At 40.0% G+C, this 19,520-nt stretch overlaps 1 protein-coding gene across 2 annotated transcripts in view; it reads left to right on the top strand.

Moving 5' to 3' along the window:
- Positions 1-18,648, top strand: part of MPND (MPN domain containing) — a 30,807-nt gene extending 12,159 nt beyond the window's left edge. For both annotated transcript variants that reach the window (XM_075281460.1, XM_075281452.1), the window contains exons 5-13: positions 640-712; positions 3,705-3,801; positions 3,883-3,955; positions 4,044-4,120; positions 5,579-5,747; positions 5,834-5,904; positions 5,994-6,083; positions 18,102-18,194; positions 18,467-18,648. In XM_075281460.1, coding sequence (XP_075137561.1) covers positions 640-712; positions 3,705-3,801; positions 3,883-3,955; positions 4,044-4,120; positions 5,579-5,747; positions 5,834-5,904; positions 5,994-6,083; positions 18,102-18,194; positions 18,467-18,544 — 821 coding nt within the window. In that variant the 3' untranslated portion in view covers positions 18,545-18,648. The remainder of the gene's footprint in view (positions 1-639; positions 713-3,704; positions 3,802-3,882; positions 3,956-4,043; positions 4,121-5,578; positions 5,748-5,833; positions 5,905-5,993; positions 6,084-18,101; positions 18,195-18,466) is intronic.
- Positions 18,649-19,520: the final 872 nt, after the last annotated feature.

Genomic DNA, 19,520 nt, shown 5'->3' on the forward strand with positions numbered 1-19,520 from the left:
ATCAAGATGCAGATATTTGTCAGAGGGGAGCGGTTGGGGCATTGTTAAATATTAGATGTCAGAATATAGATCTAGATCACTCTTATCGTCACTGTTCATACACCAAATAACATGATGAAAAAACTGAATCCTTTGTATATTAAGTGAAAAACACGCCCACCATAATTACTCACCAACTCCAATGCATAGTCTATTGTTCTTGGTTTTCGTCTGTATGCAAATGAATTCTCTCGCAGCACTCCCAGCGCTCAAACAGCATAGGGGGCGTCCCCAATGCTGCGAGAGAAATCTCCAGTGCCAACTCCATCTTCTTCAGGAACGGCCTCTCTGCGTGTCTTCTTCCAGAGCTGGCTTCAAATTTCAAGGCATGCGCAGTCGGCTCTGCCGTCAGGCCTCGGGCAGAGCCGACTGCGCATGCCCGTCTGGTGTAAGTGGCCATTTTCTTGTGGCCGCTTACACAGTTAACTGGGGTAAGCAGCCACAAGAAAAATGGACGCTTACACCAGGTGGGCATGCGGAGTACACTCTGCCCGAGGCCCATTTGCTGTAATTTGAGCCATAGAGGCTGGGCCCAAATTTTTCCATGAGGCAAAACCATATAATTCTTAGTAATTTATTATTTTTGTGTCCTTGTTGCAGATATAAGATGCGGCCAAGTTGAAAGCCGGACACCTGTGAAGTTTTCTACACTAGGGAGTCGGGATTCAGCAAGGTACAGAACAAAATAATGCAATACATATACAGTGAACTAGAGAAATATGCATTAAAAAGGGTCTTGTGGTTGTTGTTTTTTTTTTTTCATATAAGCATAATTTAGTAAAAACAACTAATTTAAAGCATGATAGCACGCCATTCAGAATTTGAACCAATGTCACTATTGTCACATTCTAAGCAAGTGTTACCAATAACACAGTGGCATTTTGGCATTAGGAGGTGAATTTTTATTTATGAAGGCGTCTGGATAATTTATCTGTAAAATAGGGAACTATTATTTTAGAATTGACATGAAATAAAATGCTCACATGCATGGACTAACTGAATACGATTTCCCATGATCTTGTGACTGACCCCATGTTTAGTTCTCAGTTACACTTGTGTACACAAGCACATCCTTGGACTAATAACATTAATGGGAGTCTGTCAGCAGTAAATTCATTATAAACCTAATCCCAGTATCTTGTAGAGTTGAGTTTCCAAATATGTCGCTGTTGTTCAGCTTTTTGGGGTCACATTTTCACAAATATTGCAACCTGCATTATATAGTCCTATAGAGATCCAGACATTCTGAGAGGAGCTTAAAGATTTTCTATGTAAGACCAAGCATGTAAACTCTTTTCATATTGCAGTTGTAGGCGTACGTGGCAATTGAAAATAAACCTACAACGGTGCTCCATTGCAGCACTCCTCATCAGCACAGGTTTACGTTGGGCAGTGCACTGCTAATAATCTGCATCTTTTTAATTGCATTATGGTGCATTTATGTGCCCAGTGTTTGCAAGCAGCTTTTGAAGCCATCAAGACTGGATTGAAACAAAGAGAAAAAGTAGTATCTGTCACTTGTACTTTCTCTCCTATTATAATCCACACCTGGTTTTTGGCTTCAAAAACTGCATGCAAAAACCTGAGCATGTAAATGAACCCTAAAATATGCAGTCAGCTGGCAAGCGTTTGCTTTTTGGCCGCTTGAACAGCAGCACAATTAGAGCAGTTATTGAGAAGGAGGTTTCCTAGGAACACTTGTACCCAATAATTGGCCTTATTCCCACTCCTTGCAAAAGGGTCTTTCAATCTTCCACTACTTAAATCTATCTGTTTTAGTATGTGCCAGAAAGTATTAAAGCTCCTGTGATAATGTGCGTTCTTATTGATAAAAAAAGGCGTCTTCTGCAGAATTGCCTCTAGCTCTCTATCCTTTCTTCTCAATGGTGAATGCGCAAATAGCTTTTACCTTAGTATGGCAAGGCTGGAAATAAAGAGCACAAAAGACATTTTTCAAGAAGTTTAATATCTTTGTGATTTCTTGAACACACAGAAAATGGCTCATGGCTCCATGTGGGTTCACCACATAGTACTGACATGCAGATACTGCAGGGCATAACTAAAGTCTTGTGGTCTCCAGTGCAAATTTTTGTCCAGGGCCCCTACCACCTCCCTACAGCGTATTCTTAATAGTGACAGTTACAGGTGCTGCAGCAGTATCTCAGATTCTTGAAAGAGATACAATTTTAGTACCCACAACTGCAGTTATCAAGAATATGGTGAGTGAGCAGCGCAACACCCAGTACATATACAATACTGGGAGCTATGTGCTGTGGGAAACAGCTGATCTGCAGGGTCCTAACAGTCTAAGAGATGTCCAACACCCAGGGCCCTTGGCTGATCAACTGTTTAAAGTTACCGTGGTGCTTTTGCAAGCAACGTGACTCCTTCACTATTTGCATTGTACAGTATCTGTTTTATAATCACCATGCAATGTTATTACAGCCTGTAAAAACAGTACATGGTTACTATAGAACAGATGCCATGTGATGTGAATATTGAAGAGGCCCCACACAGTATAATATGCTCCACAGTGGTCCCCTACACAGTGTAATATATTCCACAGTGTCCTCTACCCCCACATTACAATATGCTCCACAGGGGCCACCACACAGTATAATATGCTCCCAAGAGCCCCCTAAAGCTGCTTCAAGTGTACCCCATGAAATTCCATGAATGTTCATGAGGTTCAGCCCTCTGTTTCAATGCTATTATTATACATTGGGTTCTCCTCAGCTGGCTCAGGCTCTCTTCAGCATCTTGTTTGGTCAACTTATGTCTGCGACTGTGAGGTGAAGTGCCTAGGAGCAATTGGGCCTCATCGGTCACGTGGGGAGCACTGATAACATTACACCATCATGTCCCATGTGGTCGCTGGGGCCCAATCATAGGCCCCAGCTGTGAGATCTGGGGCTCGTTGCCTCAGTCACAGACCAGAAGAGCCCTGGATGCTGAGGACTGTCAGAAGCCCAGTAGAGGTGAGTATAAATATTTTTTATTTTTAGCCACCTCCCCTGTGCAAGCATCTATTGGAAAGGGGCCCATTGATATGCCAGACCCATTTCCATTTACAATATGCATAGCAGTAAAGGAACTAGGCTTTCCCCAACTGCTATCATGGTGGTCTGTGGCTCCGACCATCTCCACAAGAGAAAGCTAAAGCAGCTGTATATTGTTTTTCCATTAGATTACAGGAGAAAAATGGCATAGAAGTTGTTCTAGAGAATTGTTATACCCAGATTTTTATCATTTGTGATCTCACTTTTTTGTGTACTTGAACCTTAAAATAACTGTGACATGTTCCTTAGATACTTGCTGTTGTTAGTTTGCTTTTGTATTTACACCCTTACCAAATAGATATTTAAAAAGTGGACTGGCTTTAAAGAAAATATGAGATTTGCAGTTTGAGATTTCATTTTTATCATTTGTTCACATTGTCTCTTTGATAACAGTCTGAGCTAAGCTGTTCGCACAAGCATTCTGTTATATTTCTTTTGCCTAGTAGAATAGCAGTGCCTGCCGTGCTATACTGTTCAGTAAGAAAAAAAATAGAGGATGAACCTGCAGATAGGTTTGAGAACTGCATTATTTCTCTGAATCTACAATTGTTCTTTTTCTCTTGAATAATTTAGGAATAACCGTGATACTCATCGCTCTTGTTCTAGGGACCCACATACCTTGGTTCAGCTTACCTCATTTATGGCATTGAACAAGTTCCAGCCTTTTCATGTGTCCATTTCTAGTAATACTCTCCTGTTGTTGGTGAGTTTTGAGTCTACATTAGGCTTTTTTACTATACAATGCTGTTAATAAGCCCTAAGTAACATTTGAATCTCATTCCAGGATTTTCACAGCCACTTGACTCGCAGCGAAGTAGTGGGATACCTTGGGGGGCGCTGGGACACCAGCAGCCAGTGTAAGAATTCTTTGATTCTTAGCACTTCATTAATGGTAGTTTATCACATTCGCTATTGTGCTGTAGCAAACTATAAATCTTTCTACAGTGTTGACTGTGCTGCGTGCTTTTCCTTGTCGCTCCCGCCTGAAGGACACAGAGACTGCTGCAGCTGTAGAAGAAGAGGTAATGTTTGAGGAAATTTGATTGGAAAGTAAAAAGCTAGGATTTCCATTTGGGTACATACATTCCCTAGAATGTGTCAGGATGCAGTTTTGGGCTTAGTCTGACTACCATTTATAATTGAAAACTTTTTTTTTTTTTTTGTAGATGATAAAAATTTTCAGTTTCCAGGTTAAACTGTTCTTATTTTATATACGAAAGTCTTTCAAAGAGAGATCTGGACACCAATGGTAGCTCTTTCTATGCCTTAAGATTTCCACAGTTTATTAAATCTAGATGCTGGCTATAGTACTGCTATTTGGAATGGGAGTGCCTTAGGGAAGAAGTTGTTGAGGACTTTCAATGCTACTCCAGTAGATCCCATTCATGATGGGCATCAAAAATACCTCTGTGGGTACAGGTGCAGGCATTTTCCTATAAAGTGCTTAACTCCTATTCAGGATACATATAAGATTTTTGTATACGTTATGGGGAACTTATCTCGGTAGAAGCAGTGATGCGGACCCAACCAGTCAGAAACAGGGACACAAATCTGCAACAAAGCGGTTTATTTAAGAAAAACAGTCAAATAAATAAACCTTTACGTCAAAATGAACAAATTAATTTCAGGCAAAATAATGTCAAACCAAAATCCTGCTCGTCTGAGCGCTAACTAAACAGAAAATACTAACTGTACTTGTGGCTTACTACCAGCGACATGAAATCAACGGAAAAAAAACACTGTACCTTACGCCAGGCTCTCAGTGTCAGGACAGACCCAGCCACTTCCTCTCCTTCCAGGATCTGTCCTGAAGTGCAGGCTCTGCAGCCTTTTATGGCCCAGTAACAAGCCTATAACCCACACCTAAACCAGGACCGCTGCTCCTTTTTTGTAAAAATTGTCCTTTTATCCCTATGCAAATGAGCAGGAAAGGGCTTCTGAAGCCAGCTTCCTTCACTTTCGGGTGCAGTGTGTCATCATCAGGCATGCACATTACACTTAGTGAGCCGCAGATAGTGAATCCTATTTCGGGAAAGCAACACCCCTAAAACCCTATTCAGCTCATTTGCATAGGAATAAAAGAACAATTTGGAATGGAGCAGCAGTCCTGAATAAGAATTACATCATTGTAAACTGTGCTGACAGCTCTACAAGGTACTGTGATTAGTTTATATCTCAATTTTGTACTGACAGACTCCTTTTAAGATTTATAATGCCTGAGATTTCAGCTGGTAATAGAGAAACAGGGGAAAGAATAATTAAGGGTATGTTCACATAATTTGGAGTTGCTTTTGAGGCAAATTTCTCAAAATTGGCTCCTTATTCCAACTAAAATCTGTCTCCCATTAATTTCAGCAATAAGCAGATTTTTCTGGTAGCTGATTTTTGAAAGTGAACATACATTTTCAGTTTTTGGATCACCTTCATTTTTTCCCATTGCCATGTTCTCTTTATTGAGTATAGTTCTTTCTTTTGACCAGATTTATCACAGCCTTTTTCTACGGGGAATGTCCTTGGTTGGCTGGTATCATAGTCATCCCTTTAGCCCGGCACTGCCATCCCTGCAAGACATAGAGTCTCAGATGGATTATCAACTAAAACTGCAGGGTTCAGACAACAGTTTCCAACCATGTTTGGGCTTAATATGTGGTGAGAAAATCTTCTATTTGCCTCACCAATCCATACCATATGAAGACTTGTGTTCCTTTGACAGCTGTTTACTTCCTTTCTATTAGCTCCCTACTTCCGTGGAAACCATGGCACCCAATCTACAATTTGTCCATTCTGGGTTATGCCTCCAGCAGAGGTTAGAGCTAAACTTCATTGTTTACATTCACTGTTTTATGGGATACTAGGAGGAATGTTTTCCTAAATACATTTTAAAATCTCTTTCAGCACCGTCCAAATGATTATGGAATTCCTATGGAAGTTGAGGTGACCTATATACAGGACAGCTTTCTAACCAATGACATCTTGCATGACATGGTAAAGACTGAGTCGTTATTTTTCTTAGGACATTGAAGTTTTATAATCTAGGATTTTGTATAAATTGACCAGAAATTGTGCAATTTAAAAAAAAAAATTATCTGATCATTAAAAGGGGTAAATAGATAAATTTCCTTTTTTATTTTTTTAACCTACTATCACCACTTTTCCTTATATAATTTATGACATTATGCTTCTTGTAAATTGTGCTTGCAGTACTTTTTCTCTCCGCATGACTCGTGCGGACACTGTGCAGAAAACATATGGACCCCATTATAGTCTATAGTTCCGTGTGGTTTCTTAGCAAACTGCTTTTTAAAGCGTTCAGAGAGTCCCCAAGCGGGGATGTGAACCAGTCCTGAGACCTTTAGCAACACAAGTTGGGCATCCACATATCTGATGAAAAGTCTGGACATATGTACAGAGCCAGTAGTATATAATGAGGTTTATTGGGTCTGTGCATAAGCCCAGACTATTATAACTTTTCATCAAATATGTGAAGGTCAACCTTGTTTCATTGTTGCAAAAGGTCCCACCTAGAATTTTATTTACATTACTAATTAAAAGTTACATTTTAACAATTTAGAATTTGTTCCTTTTCTTTAGCAATTTGTTCTTGTGACCAAATGATAAAATAAGTAGAATAAAGTTTAAAATAATTTGTGATTTTTTTTTTTTATGAGATTACATATATATATTTTAATAAATAACTTGATAACAAGAGACTCATTTTAATAAAATATATATATATATATATATATATATATATATATATTATTAAATAAGTTACAAACCATAGGAAGAAACATAGACATATTAGGTGTTACCATAAGTTGCGCTGGGTTCACACTAGCGCCCAGACTCCGTTCTGAGCTTTCTGTCTTCTTCATGCAGAAGATGGAAAGCTGTCAGAGCGGGTCCATCCGTGAGCGGCGGTGAGCGTTTTGTGCTCTCCATTGCTAAACCGTTTTTTTTTTAAACCGGACACAGAGTACTGCTTGTCCGACTCTGTGTCCGGTTTTAAAAAAAAACAGTTTCGCGGCGGAGAGCATAAAACGCTCACCGCCGCTCTCGGCCGGACATCTTTCAAACCCATTCAAATGAATGGGTTTGAAAGAGTCCTGCAGCTTTCTGTCTCCTGCTCTGTTTTGTGCAGGAAACGGAAACCTGTATGAACGGAGACTGGGCGCAGATGTGAACGAGCCCTTACCCAATAAAAATTTACACAATATTTAACGTGATCACTAAATGGAATAAATAAAAATAACACAATTGTTTATATTATAAAATGGAATCCGAGTATAATTAAGTGTGTCCTTTTATAAGAGTCATGTCCCTTGAAAAGGCCATGTAAGGGTATTGCCAGTTGAGCAATTCCCTCGTGCTACTGCTGAAACATGAGAGGAAGGGAAAGACAGCGACAGTGAGTCCTAAACTTGACACTGTCCCTACCTACTTGCCTCAACTGTCGCAATGACAGGGACAACTGTGAGACAATCCCTTCTCTTCACAGACAAGACAACACAACACAGAAGAGGAGTCAGCAAGCCAAGGTTCAAAGACAGAGAGACAAAGCAGTGCCAAATTGTAATCCAAAAGAGCAATAACAAGAAAAGCTAAAGGTCAGAAGTCAGTAAATACAATACAATAGCAAGAGAACAGCTTAGAGAGGACAGAGTCACTATAGCCAGCAAGTATGTGTAGGCAAGTGTCCTGTTTAAGGAGGTCCAGAACCCACCCCAGGCTTGATAGTCTGTCAATCACAAAGGTAAGGCCAGGATTAACTGTTTAAGGACCAGAGGGAAACAAAGGTGTAAGAGAGAGGTGTAGTGGAAAATCATTTCAGAGATGAGGGAATAGGGCAGTGTTCAAACAGAGCAACAAGAACCAAAAGCAAGGAATCATAACTGAATACACCTCCTGCGCTGCACTGTGTGAGCGGAGTGTGGCGCAGAGACCCAAACAGGCAGAGATGTTACAGGCCACTTCTAGTTATGCCAGAAATTTCCATTTGGGAATCACTCTATGAAAGGCTCTCCCAGGTTGATGCCCCTGTATCATATAAGGAAAATGTGATACCCTTTAATGATCAGATCAGTTTTAAATTCTTTTTTTTTTTTTTGTAGATTGTGAGCCCCATATAAGGCTCACAATGTACTTTTTTTTCCCTATCAGTATGTCTTTGGAGTATGGGAGGAAATCCACACAAACATGGAGATCCTTGCAGATCTTGTCCTTGGCAGGATTTGAACCCAGGACTCCAGCGCTGCAAGGCTGCAGTGCTAATCAATGAGCCACCATGTTGCCCCCATTTTTAAAATTTTTGCCTTAATTTTGATAACTGTAACATTTCAGGTTTTTTTTTATTTATATGGCTTTATGATGCCTAACTTTATGCAGGCAAATTTGAGCTTTTTTGGTGCTGTTTGGAGCTACATAGAATATATATATATATATATATATATATATATATATATATATATATATATATATTCTATGTAATTATTATTTTTTTCACTTTTAATAGTGTTTACACTGGATAACCGGATAAATTAACACTATTGAGAGTAAAAAGAATAAAAATGTTAGTCATTTATGTAATTATTATTGTTGTTTTTTTTAACTTTTAATAGCGTTCACACCGGAAAACCTGATAAATTAATTTTTCATGTTATTGTGGTTATTGGATTGCCATATATGCATTAGTTGTTTATTTGAATCTAATGCAGGCACCATTACATTTATGTGTAATAGTTTTTCTAGTGTGTGTTGAAGAGAGGTTTGCAGACATTTGAATTATTTTTTTTTTTATTACATTTTTTAAACTTTTTTTGTTAAGCCTCCTTGTTTTACTATTCTAATGTAATGGCATACTTCTGCATGTTAGTACATTATGCTCTTTGTCACTTAGTTGTAGGCTGCTGTTAGGACAGTGCCACAATGCCTCCAATAACAGAATTACCAAACAGACAACCCTCGGGTCCTTTGTTTAGTTCCCAGGCTGACTGTAGGATCACCTGGTGTCATGATAAGAGTTTTCTTATCCCTGGCTATAAAGCAGGAGGTTTCACTAAAAATGCTGTAGTTACAGTTCTTTTCGAAGTGCAAGGGCAGTCAGTGTAGCATTCTCTGACATCTTCAAAGGTGATGCTAAAAGATGTAGCTGTAAATTTAGTAAGGGGGGGGGGGGGCTGGAGGGTCTTTTTAAACGTTTCCAATGAAAGTAAGCTCTGTTTATTAAAGTTTATCAGAAAACAAATACAGCCTACAGTTCTGCCAGAGTACAATACTCTCTCAAAGTATAAACAATAGATCGAAACAAAGTTACAGAAAGAGAATCTAAACTCCCCTTTGCATGTTGGCCAGAAATAAAATAAAGAGTTAGAAACGTGGAATATGCAAACCACGTGGATTACTAGTCAGTGACTAATGGTGGTGCTCACGCACTGCCCATTGTTGAACAGTGTTGGAGCTATGATGTCTGCTGTTGCAGGCAGCAGCAAATCACAAATCTGGAAATAACCAATAGTGGTGGTCCTGCCCTTATGATCGCTACTATTGGTTAGTGACCAATAGCGTTTAATGGTGACTTACACACCCCCCCCACACACACACACACTCACCCTGAACAGCTTTGTTGCGTTTTGTGTCATTCTTAGGAGGTATTACTTGTGTTAGCTGTGATCCCTTGCTATCTTTGCTGTGTCTTATTGGTTAATTTCCTCTCTCTTGCTCTACTCACCTCTTCTCTGTGCACCACTTCCTCTCTGTGTGCCCCATCAACAGCCTCCACCTTCTCATTTATGTTCTATCGCTAGTGTTCCTATGTGTCTGATCTCTTCCTATCTGTTTTTTTTTGTTTTATTTTTTAAAACTATATAAACTAAAAAAAATATGTAGTTTTAGGTAATACTAGGGAAAGGGAGCTTATCATTTATTGCTTGAAAATGCTCACTGTAGTTAGGTTTAGCATAAGGAAAGTATGCATCAAATTAATTATATTTAGCTTCAGGAAAGTTTCAACGTTGCCATCTGTGTTTGGTATTCTGTTCGGGAAGTCCACTTGGGGACCCCCCGAACGGAATACTGAACGCATTGACAAGCAGTGAGCTTATGAAAGCACACGGACCCCATAGACTATAATGGGGTCCGGGTGTTTTCCGCGCAGTGTACGAGTCATATGGAAAGGAAAGTAAACTAAAACTTTAACCCCTTCCCACCGATGGCATTTTTTGATTTTCGTTTTTCGTTTTTGACTCCCCTCCTTCTAAACCCCATAACTTTTTTATTTCTCCGTTCCCAGAGCCATATGAGGTCTTAATTTTTGCGGGACAAATTTTTCTTCATGATGCCACCATTAATTATTCTATATTATGTACTGGGAAGCAGGAAAAAAATTCAGAATGGGGTGGATTTGAAGAAAAAATGCATTTCTGCGACTTTCTTACGGGCTTTGGTTTTACGGCGTTCGCTGTGCAGCCAAAATGACATGTCCCCTGTATTCTGTGTTTCGGTACGGTTCCAGGGATACCAAATTTATATGGTTTTATTTACATTTTGACCCCTTAAAAAAAAATCCAAAACTGTGTTAAAAAAATTTTTTTTCTAAAAGTCGCCATATTCCGATGGCCGTAACTTTTTTATACATCAGTGTACGGGGATACATAGGGTGTCTTTTTTTGCGGGGCCAGGTGTACTTTTTAGTTCTACCATTTTCGGGAAATGCTACTGCTTTGATCACTTTTTATTCAAATTTTTATCAGAATCAAAACAGTGAAAAAACGGCGGTTTGGCACTTTTGACTATTTTTCCCGCTACAGCGTTTACCGAACAGGAAAAATATTTTTATAGATTTGTAGAGCGGGCGATTTCGGATGCGGGGATACCTAACATGTATATGTTTCACAGTTTTTAACTACTTTTATATGTGTTCTAGGAAAGGGGGGTGATTTGAACTTTTAATACTTTTTATATATTTTTTTTACTTCTTATTTTTTTTTTTGCATTTATTAGACCCCCTAGGGGTGTTGAACCCCAGGGGGTCTGATCACTAATGCAATGCATTACAATGCTAATGCATTGCGAAAAAAATCATCCTTTCTTTTGCAGGCTGCATAGACCAGCCTGCAAAAGAGAGAATTTGCAGACAAGCCTGGGAGCCTTGTAAAGGCTCCTGGCTGCCATGGCAACGTGACGTCGGCCCTGGAGCATGCTCCAGGAGTCGGCGATCACCGGCAAAATGGCGGCGCCCATGCGCCGCCGGGAAAATGGCGCCTCCGGCGCCTTTGACCATGGCACTGGAGGGGTTAATGCCTCCGATCAGTCCGGGGACCGATCAGAGGCATTAGAGCCGGTTGTCTACTGCTTAAAGCAGTAGACACCCAGCGGCTATGGCAGCCGCCCGGCTCCCGGGCGGTCGCCATAGTTACAGACCTGACATGCGCCGTACTATTACGGCGCATTTCAGGAAGGGCTTAACACTAAGCTTAACCCCCTCCACCTGTCTAGCTTCTAATTTACTCCATTTTAAGAAAAATGTATAGTTACCCATATCCCAGGGGCAGTCATGTAATCACCCCAGGCACATTTTCTGATTTCCTGGTGACGTTCCATTTCTCTGTTTCCAGAGACGGGAGGTCACCAGTACTCTACTCTTTTGGAACACTACTCTGATTCCAAAAGGACTACATCTGATGGTAAAACCTGGACTCCAAAGAAAACCCATACAGTTCTTCTTGCTACATTTGGCAATTATTATTATTGTTTATTTATATATAGCACCATTAATTGCATGGTGCTTTATATTTGAGGGTTTACATAAAGGTACACAAAATATACAAACAAATATAATACTAACAAAGACCGACTGGCACAATGGGATAGAGGGCCCTGCCCGCAAAGGCTTACAGTCTATGAGGGAAGAGGGATAGAGACAGAAGGAGAAGGGGGGAGACTGTTCAGATGGTGATGTGGTGACAGTAGTGTTATTAGAGATTGAAGGCCTTCCTGAATGAGTCTTGGTAGGAATGCAGGGAGGAGTGGAGTGAAGTCCTGAACGAGTGTTGAATGGTGAGTCTTCAAGACCTTCTTGAAACTTGTGATTGTGAGGGCCAGTATTATGTGTCTTGGTAATGAGTTCCAGAGTATGAGGGATGCATGGGAGAAATCGTGGAGACAGTTGTGTGAAGAGTGAATATTGGGAATGATTTGTTTTACATTATATAAATATAAGTAGTTGTAGTGATTGATGTTAACCCCTTCCCGACATCCGCCGTAGTAGTACGGAGCTGCCGGAAGAACTGCCCGCAAACCGCCGTAGTACTACAGCGGCTGCATGGTGTGCACGTAGAAAATGTGTGCGCACCATGCCCTGCGGGTGTCATACGGCTGACAATGCCCTGTAACACCCGCAGTCGGAACCGGGTCCAATCGCGGGTGTTAACCCCTGAGATGCCAGCGGTCAAACATGCCCGCCGGCATCTCCGGGGATCGGGACATATTGGTGCCGATCGGCACCCCCCGCGACGGTTTCGGGGGGTGCCGGTGTTGGTAGTGGGCAGCCTGGGGTCTGATCAGTGACCCCGGGTCTGCCCCATCACTTCCCCTCCACGTACCTGGTTGATCCAGCCAAATTGGAAGCTGTCAGCCCGTGTGTGTGCACGGGGCTGAGAGCTTCCTGTACTCTGCAATACACGTGTAACACGTGTATTGCAGCTACATCTAGTGAAGCAATGATCAGCAGATCACTGCTTCAATCCTCCATGAAAAAAAAGTTATATAAAAATAAAAAAGTATAAATAAGTTTAAAATAAATTAGAAATAAATAAAGCCCCAAAAATCCCCTTTTCCCATATAAAAAGTTTTATTATGTAAAATAAAGAAAAATAGAAAAAAACATTACATATTTGGTATCACCGTGTCCGTAATAACCTGAGCAATAAAATTAAAATATTATTTAACCCGAACGGCGAACATCATAAAACAAAACGTAGAAAACCGCTCAAAATAATGATTATTCACCACCTTTGCCTTACAAAATGTTCAATAAAAAGTAATCAAATGGTCAGATGAAAACCAAAATGGTACTAATAAAAAGCAGAGGTCATCCCGCAAAAAATAAGCCCTCAACCAGCTCTGTCTAGCGAAAAATAAAAATGTTATGCCTTTCAGTAGATGGCGATGCAAAAATAATTGATTTTTTCCCCTGAATTGAATTTTATTCTGCACATATAGCAACGCATTAAAAAATCATATAAATGAGGTATTGCCGTAACCGTACCAACCCAACCCAACCCAACCCAAAAAATGCTAAAAGCAATGCTAGAATTGATGTTTCTTTTTACATTCCACCCAGAAAGAGTTAATAAAATGTAGTCAATAAGTTACAGGCACCCCAAAATGTTGGCATAGAAAATACAGTACATCTAATACCGCAAACACCAAGCCCTCATGTGGCCGCATTGCCAGAAAATAAAAATCTAGCTTGTACAATGTGAAGACAAAAACCCCAAAAGTCGCCAAATCATTAGGACATAAGTGGCTGCGACTAGAAGGAAATGTGTAAGCTGTGCGAGCGTTTTCAGGGGACACCCCATATTTAGAGCTTATGAGAGAGAAGACACCAGCGCTGATCCCCCAGAATGCTCCTCTTCCCCGTCCGTGTCATAGGAGCTAGTGGGAAAATAGAATGGGATTTGGTGTACCCAATTTACTCCGCACAGCTTACATATTCACTTCGGGGTTAACTAATGCTCACTACATCACTTGATAAATTCTTTGAGGGGTGCAGTTTTCAAAACGGGGTCACTTTCTAGAGGTTTCCACTGTTTTGACACCTCAAGGGCTTTGTAAATGCGACAGGGTTCCTGAAACTGAACACAGCCAGATCTGCCCTCTAAAAGCTCCTTGGCACGCCTTCCCTTCTGCGTCTCACTGTGCGTCCATATATTAGTTTACACCCACAAGTGGGGTACTATGGTAGTCCTGGGAACTTGCATAACAAATTGTGGGATGCGTTTTCTCCTTTAACCCCTTGTGAATGTGCAAATTCTAGGGCTAAACTAAAATATTAGTAAAATAAAATAAAATTTGAAAATTTCACCTCCATTTTGTCTTAATTCCTGTTAAGCACTTATAGGGTTAAAATACTAGGCATATGTTGTTTGGGCTTATGTAAGGGGTGCAGTTTTGAAAATGGGGTGATTTATGGGGGGTTTTAATACAGGGGTCTTTCAAAACCCCTTCATAACTGGATTAGTCCCTTTAAAAAATGGGTTTTGGAAATTTCTTGAAAATTTTGAATATTGTTGCTTCACTTGTAAACCTTCTAATGTCCGTAAAAAATAAAAGGGTGACTAAAGTTTTATGCCGACATAAAGCAGAGATCTGGGACATGAGATTTATGATATAATTTTGGCGGTCTGACTATCTGTATGCAATGCACATCATTTCAAACTTTATAAATGCATATTTTTCAAAATTTCCACCAAATTTCCTATTTTTCATAACTAAACACAAAAGATATCAACCAAAATTTACTACTAACATGAAGTACAATGTGTTACGAAAAAACAATCTCAAAATCACTTTGGTAAGTTAAAGCGTTCCAAAGTTATTGCCACATAAAGTGACACATGTCAGTTTAGAAAAATCGAGCTTGGTCAGGAAGTCAAAAAGTGACATCAGAGGGGGCCACACGGTGGCTCAGTGGTTAGCACTGCAGCCTTGCAGCGCTGGGTCCTGGTGTTCAAATCCCGCCAAGGGCAAAAAACATCTGCAAGGAGTTTGTATGTTCTCCCCGTGTTTGCATGGATTTCCATCCCATATTCCAAAAAAAAAAAAAAAGACATACTGATAGGGAAAAATGTACATTGTGAGCCCCTATGTGGGGCTCACAATCTACATTTAAAAAAAAAAAAAAAAGTGACATCAGCGGGAAGGGGTTAAACTGAAAACGGAGGTCAAAGTAACTATGTCTACTTATTTCAGATGGACACAGTGACAGAGTCTCATTATGGAGACTTGGACACATGTGAATGTAGCTTAATTTGTGAATGTAGGTATAATAGGAAATCTAGTTTATTCTGGGAGGAATATGCAAATCTGTCTCCCCAGATGTAAATAGGGAGACAGTGCCTCTGTTATGCTGCCCTCTATAGGAAGCACCCTGAACATCATGCCCAACTTTCCCAGAAGCCTTTACTGCTTCCTATAGAGGGCAGCATAACAGAGGCACTGTCTCCCTATTTACATCTTGGCAGACAGACTTGCATATTCCTCCCATGATCCCTTACAGTGGAGTGACTATGGCTGTATAAGTCTACACACACCTAATAGCTGGTCTCTCCTTAAGGAGTGACATTATCCCCATAATCTGGTCTCTCAGCCTCTCACTTCTACCAAGTCAGTTCTCTCTACGCTGTGCTGACGAGGTCCAACCAGACCGAAACGGCCGTCCATACCTGAGAAACTGCCTTGGTAAAAATCCCACATTATGCATTAAAGGCTTCTGGGAAAGTCGGGCAAGATGTTCAGGGTGCTTCCTATAGGGGGCAGCATAACAGTGGCACTGTCTCCCTATTTACATCTTGGGAGACAGATTTGCATATTCCTCCCATGATCCCTTACAGTGGAGTGACTATGGCTGTATAAGTCTCCACACACCTAATAGCTGGTCTCTCCTTAAGGAGTGACATTATCCCCATAATCTAGTTTATTCTGGAGATTAATTCTTCATGATCCACTTCATTCAAAAGATTAGTTCATTTAGTTCACTATTTCTATGGCTCTGGGCTACTATTGAGAAGGAAATTGAGACATAGATGTAGCCTATTCTGCCAAGTCACTACTAGTTTTTTGGATGAGTTATCATTCTGTTAATATGATCAGAAATACTTAATATGTCTAATCATTAATGTCTTAAAGGGACAATTACTTCTACTACAAACCAGCAGCACCATGTTGAACTCTGCAAAGTTAATACAGTATTTTCATTGACAACCTTATAACTAGGAATTATTGTCTCACAGTTTAGTGACTCAGCTACTATGCACAAACTTTTAATAAGAACAAATAGAAGTGACCTGGTGGAGTATACAGATCTTCCGCATAGCCTATGTTATACCAGCTCTGTGTTCTGATAGGGAATGAATCATGTAACTTGTGAACTGAATGAACTATTCAAGCGATTTGTTAGAAGAATGAATCATGAAAGTTTACTACAGTCAGATGCATATGGCTGAGCACAGCAGTGACACCTATAGTAGCTTAATGGTACTGACTCATGGAGGCAACACCTAAATTATTTTGTTTCGAGTTGGTGGCAGTTAGACTGGACCTGTGGACTGACAGGACTTTATCACAAAAGCAGGTGAGCTAAAGGAAGCTACCCACACTATGTCTAGTCTAGTGCAATTTCAGAGGTTGATCGTTCTTTTTAGAGGCTTTTTTGTTTGTTTAGTAGATTTGTACTTGCTGGCTGCTTTATGGTTTTTACTTTGCCTGCTGTGCTGTCTCACTCACTGATCCCTCTCACTTGCTATAGCTCCTTATTAACTATTCTTTGCCAGGAGTGTAAACTATATGTTAGTTCACTTTGAACATCACTACCCATCACTACTTAGGTGGACTATATGAGGGTGTGTTAATAGAAGACAATGGGTGCTATAACAAGCTCATAACACCAATATCTAAACATAAAAGAATTTTTGTTTAAAAATGGTTTTGAGAAAATTTGATTTTTTTTATATGATCGTACACAGAAATGTAATATATATAGACTAAAATCCAGTGTCAAACCAGGATGGGTCCAAAGCAATTCAACGGTAAGTGTAAAACATACCGTATATACTCGAGTATAAGCCAAATTTTTCAGCCCACTTTTTGTGCTGAAAAAGCCCCCCTCGGCTTATACACATACACATCAGGTATCCCTGTGTCTGAAAGTGCCCGATTTACTGAATATAGGGTATCTGCAGGGCTCCTGTTCTGTCGGGAAGGGGTTAATAGGAGCACTGCAGATACCCTGTATTCAGCCAGACTGATTCCAAGTGGGGGAAGAAAAAACAGTCCTCAAGCTCAGGGTAGGGGCAGACAGACAACCAGAACACCCCCTCCCCTTCCCCAGCAACTACTGCACCCAAAAACTCAGACCATTTAAATTTTTGAAATTTTCCAGTAGCTGCTGCATTTTCCCCCTCGGCTTATACTCGAGTCAATAAGTTTTCCCAGTTTTTTGTGGTAAAATTAGGGGGGTCGGCTTATATTCGGGTCGGCTTATACTCGAGTATATACGGTAGCTTTTATTTTCATGTAGATAAAAGATTACATCGTAACTAGCGAAGTTGATTGTTTCATGACAGCTATGATTGTGTCCGTTGTTTTTTTTTTTTTTTCAAACTGACACCTTCTGAGCAGACACCAACGGTAGTGTGAACTAACCACATTGATTGCTTACGAATGGTGGGGGTTAAAGAAAAAATTCCAACTGTGCCAGATTCAGTGAAGGAACACCTATTAAATAATGTAAAAAAGTGAGGTGATTAAAGGTTCTCTTTAACTTACAGAAAATAAAAAAAACAATCCAATGGTTAAGTCAGATTATTTTTAGCACTGGTGTTCTCTTTAATATCAAAGGTGGCATCCTCTTTTTAAATTCATGATCTATCTGTAAAATTGCTGTTAACTGTTCAAGCTGTATTGCTTACTCGCTGTACTTTTAATAACAGCAGTTTGTACTATAGTGGTGTCCCTTAGACTTGAATGCGGCACCGATGCAGTACTCAAACAACCACCGCTATAAAAAGTACAGCAAGTGAGCCAAAAAAGGGTATACAGCTTTCTGTGGATGCCCTGACAGTCGGACTGCAAACCGTCTGAAATTGGTGTCCAATCTTATGGATAGGACATCAATTCTTAAAAAGTAGATAACCCCTTTAAGAGTTTAGAAGTACTAGCTGCTTGTTACTATGTTCTATACTACAAAGCAGTGTTTTTCAGTCACATTTCCATCTTATACAGGCCCTGCTTGTTGAATTTTATAAAGGAGGATCTGACCAGATTACATTACAGGATATATGGAATGAAAATGATACTTTCCTAGACAAAATAAAGGTATGTCATATCCATCCCACCATACACAATTTCTTGTGTATCTTTTGCAATATGTAATCTATCCAGGTCTGTGTTTAGCTATACATTTTATAGTTACATTGAAAAGGTAATTACCTTTCTAACTTTTTTTTTTTATTATAAATGTGTAGTGCAATTGGATAGGAACCCTCCACAACTGATATTCACTCTGAATCTCTGCTGAACACATTTTTCTAGAATATGACGGACAGAAGCTCACTGAGATATCATATTACACCTTTTTTCTTTTGCAGGGATCGTTGGCTGCCCGTATACCTAAGGATGCTGGATTTGAGGCTGCTCTAGAACAAATTTATAGAGTACTTATCTAACTGGCGTGACTGTGCAGGTCTTATTATAAATCTATCATTTCTAATAATACAATTTAGAGTATAGTAGTTTTGTTACCTGCACTTATGTGTTCAATAAAAATAGTTTCAGCTGTTTTTCTTTGGTTAGTATGTACATTGCACATTCTAAAAGAGCTATTAATGTTAAAAACAACTTAAACAAAGTTCATTTTAAATAGGTCACATTTAGAATCAGTTTGTGAGACTGAAAGCCTGTAACCTGCAATGTGGATCCAAAGGAAGGCAAAAATTCTCGTTTGACAAAAGCAATCTTCCTTATATGGGAAAAAAATAATTCCTGACTCCAAATATGGCAATCAGAATAAAATCCTGACAACTTTATCTAGTAGAATGAAGAATCCCTTTGAAGTTCTACACAGAGGATGCCACCTTGTTACTGTTAAGGCCATTAGATGGGCTAATATTCAGGGCTATTATCAGCAACAAGCTCCTAGGAATAGTAATGGTGCTGCTGATCAGCTGACCAACCAGTGAACACTTGTTGGTTAAAGGAGTTGCCTGGGATAAATATAAATCCCTACACTAATCTAACCCCCCCCCCTTCTTCCTAAATAACATAAATAATCAAAAATATATAGTTACCCATTTTCTGATTATCCAGTGATGATCCATCTCCCAGTTTCTGGAAATGGATAGTTACTACTACTCTCCCCCCCCCCCCCCCCCTTTCCCCATCCACCCCTTCATACTTACCTTCCTGGCCTCTTCCTGTGGGACAGCTCCTCCTTCTTTTCTGACTGCCACCGCTTTTTCAAGCACTACTATGCGCACTGCTGCCTACCATCCACCTCAGCATCATTACAAAGAGCAGCACTGGGAGAAGAGCGCGTGCCTGCAGAATCAGTAAAGAAAGAGGGGCCGTCCCGCCCGAAAAAGCCTGAAAGGAAGAGAGGTAAGTATGTAATGAGGCTGGCGGGTTGGGATGAGTAGATAGGGA

The sequence above is a fragment of the Leptodactylus fuscus genome, chromosome 1, assembly GCF_031893055.1.
Source record: "Leptodactylus fuscus isolate aLepFus1 chromosome 1, aLepFus1.hap2, whole genome shotgun sequence".
NCBI lineage: Eukaryota > Metazoa > Chordata > Amphibia > Anura > Leptodactylidae > Leptodactylus > Leptodactylus fuscus.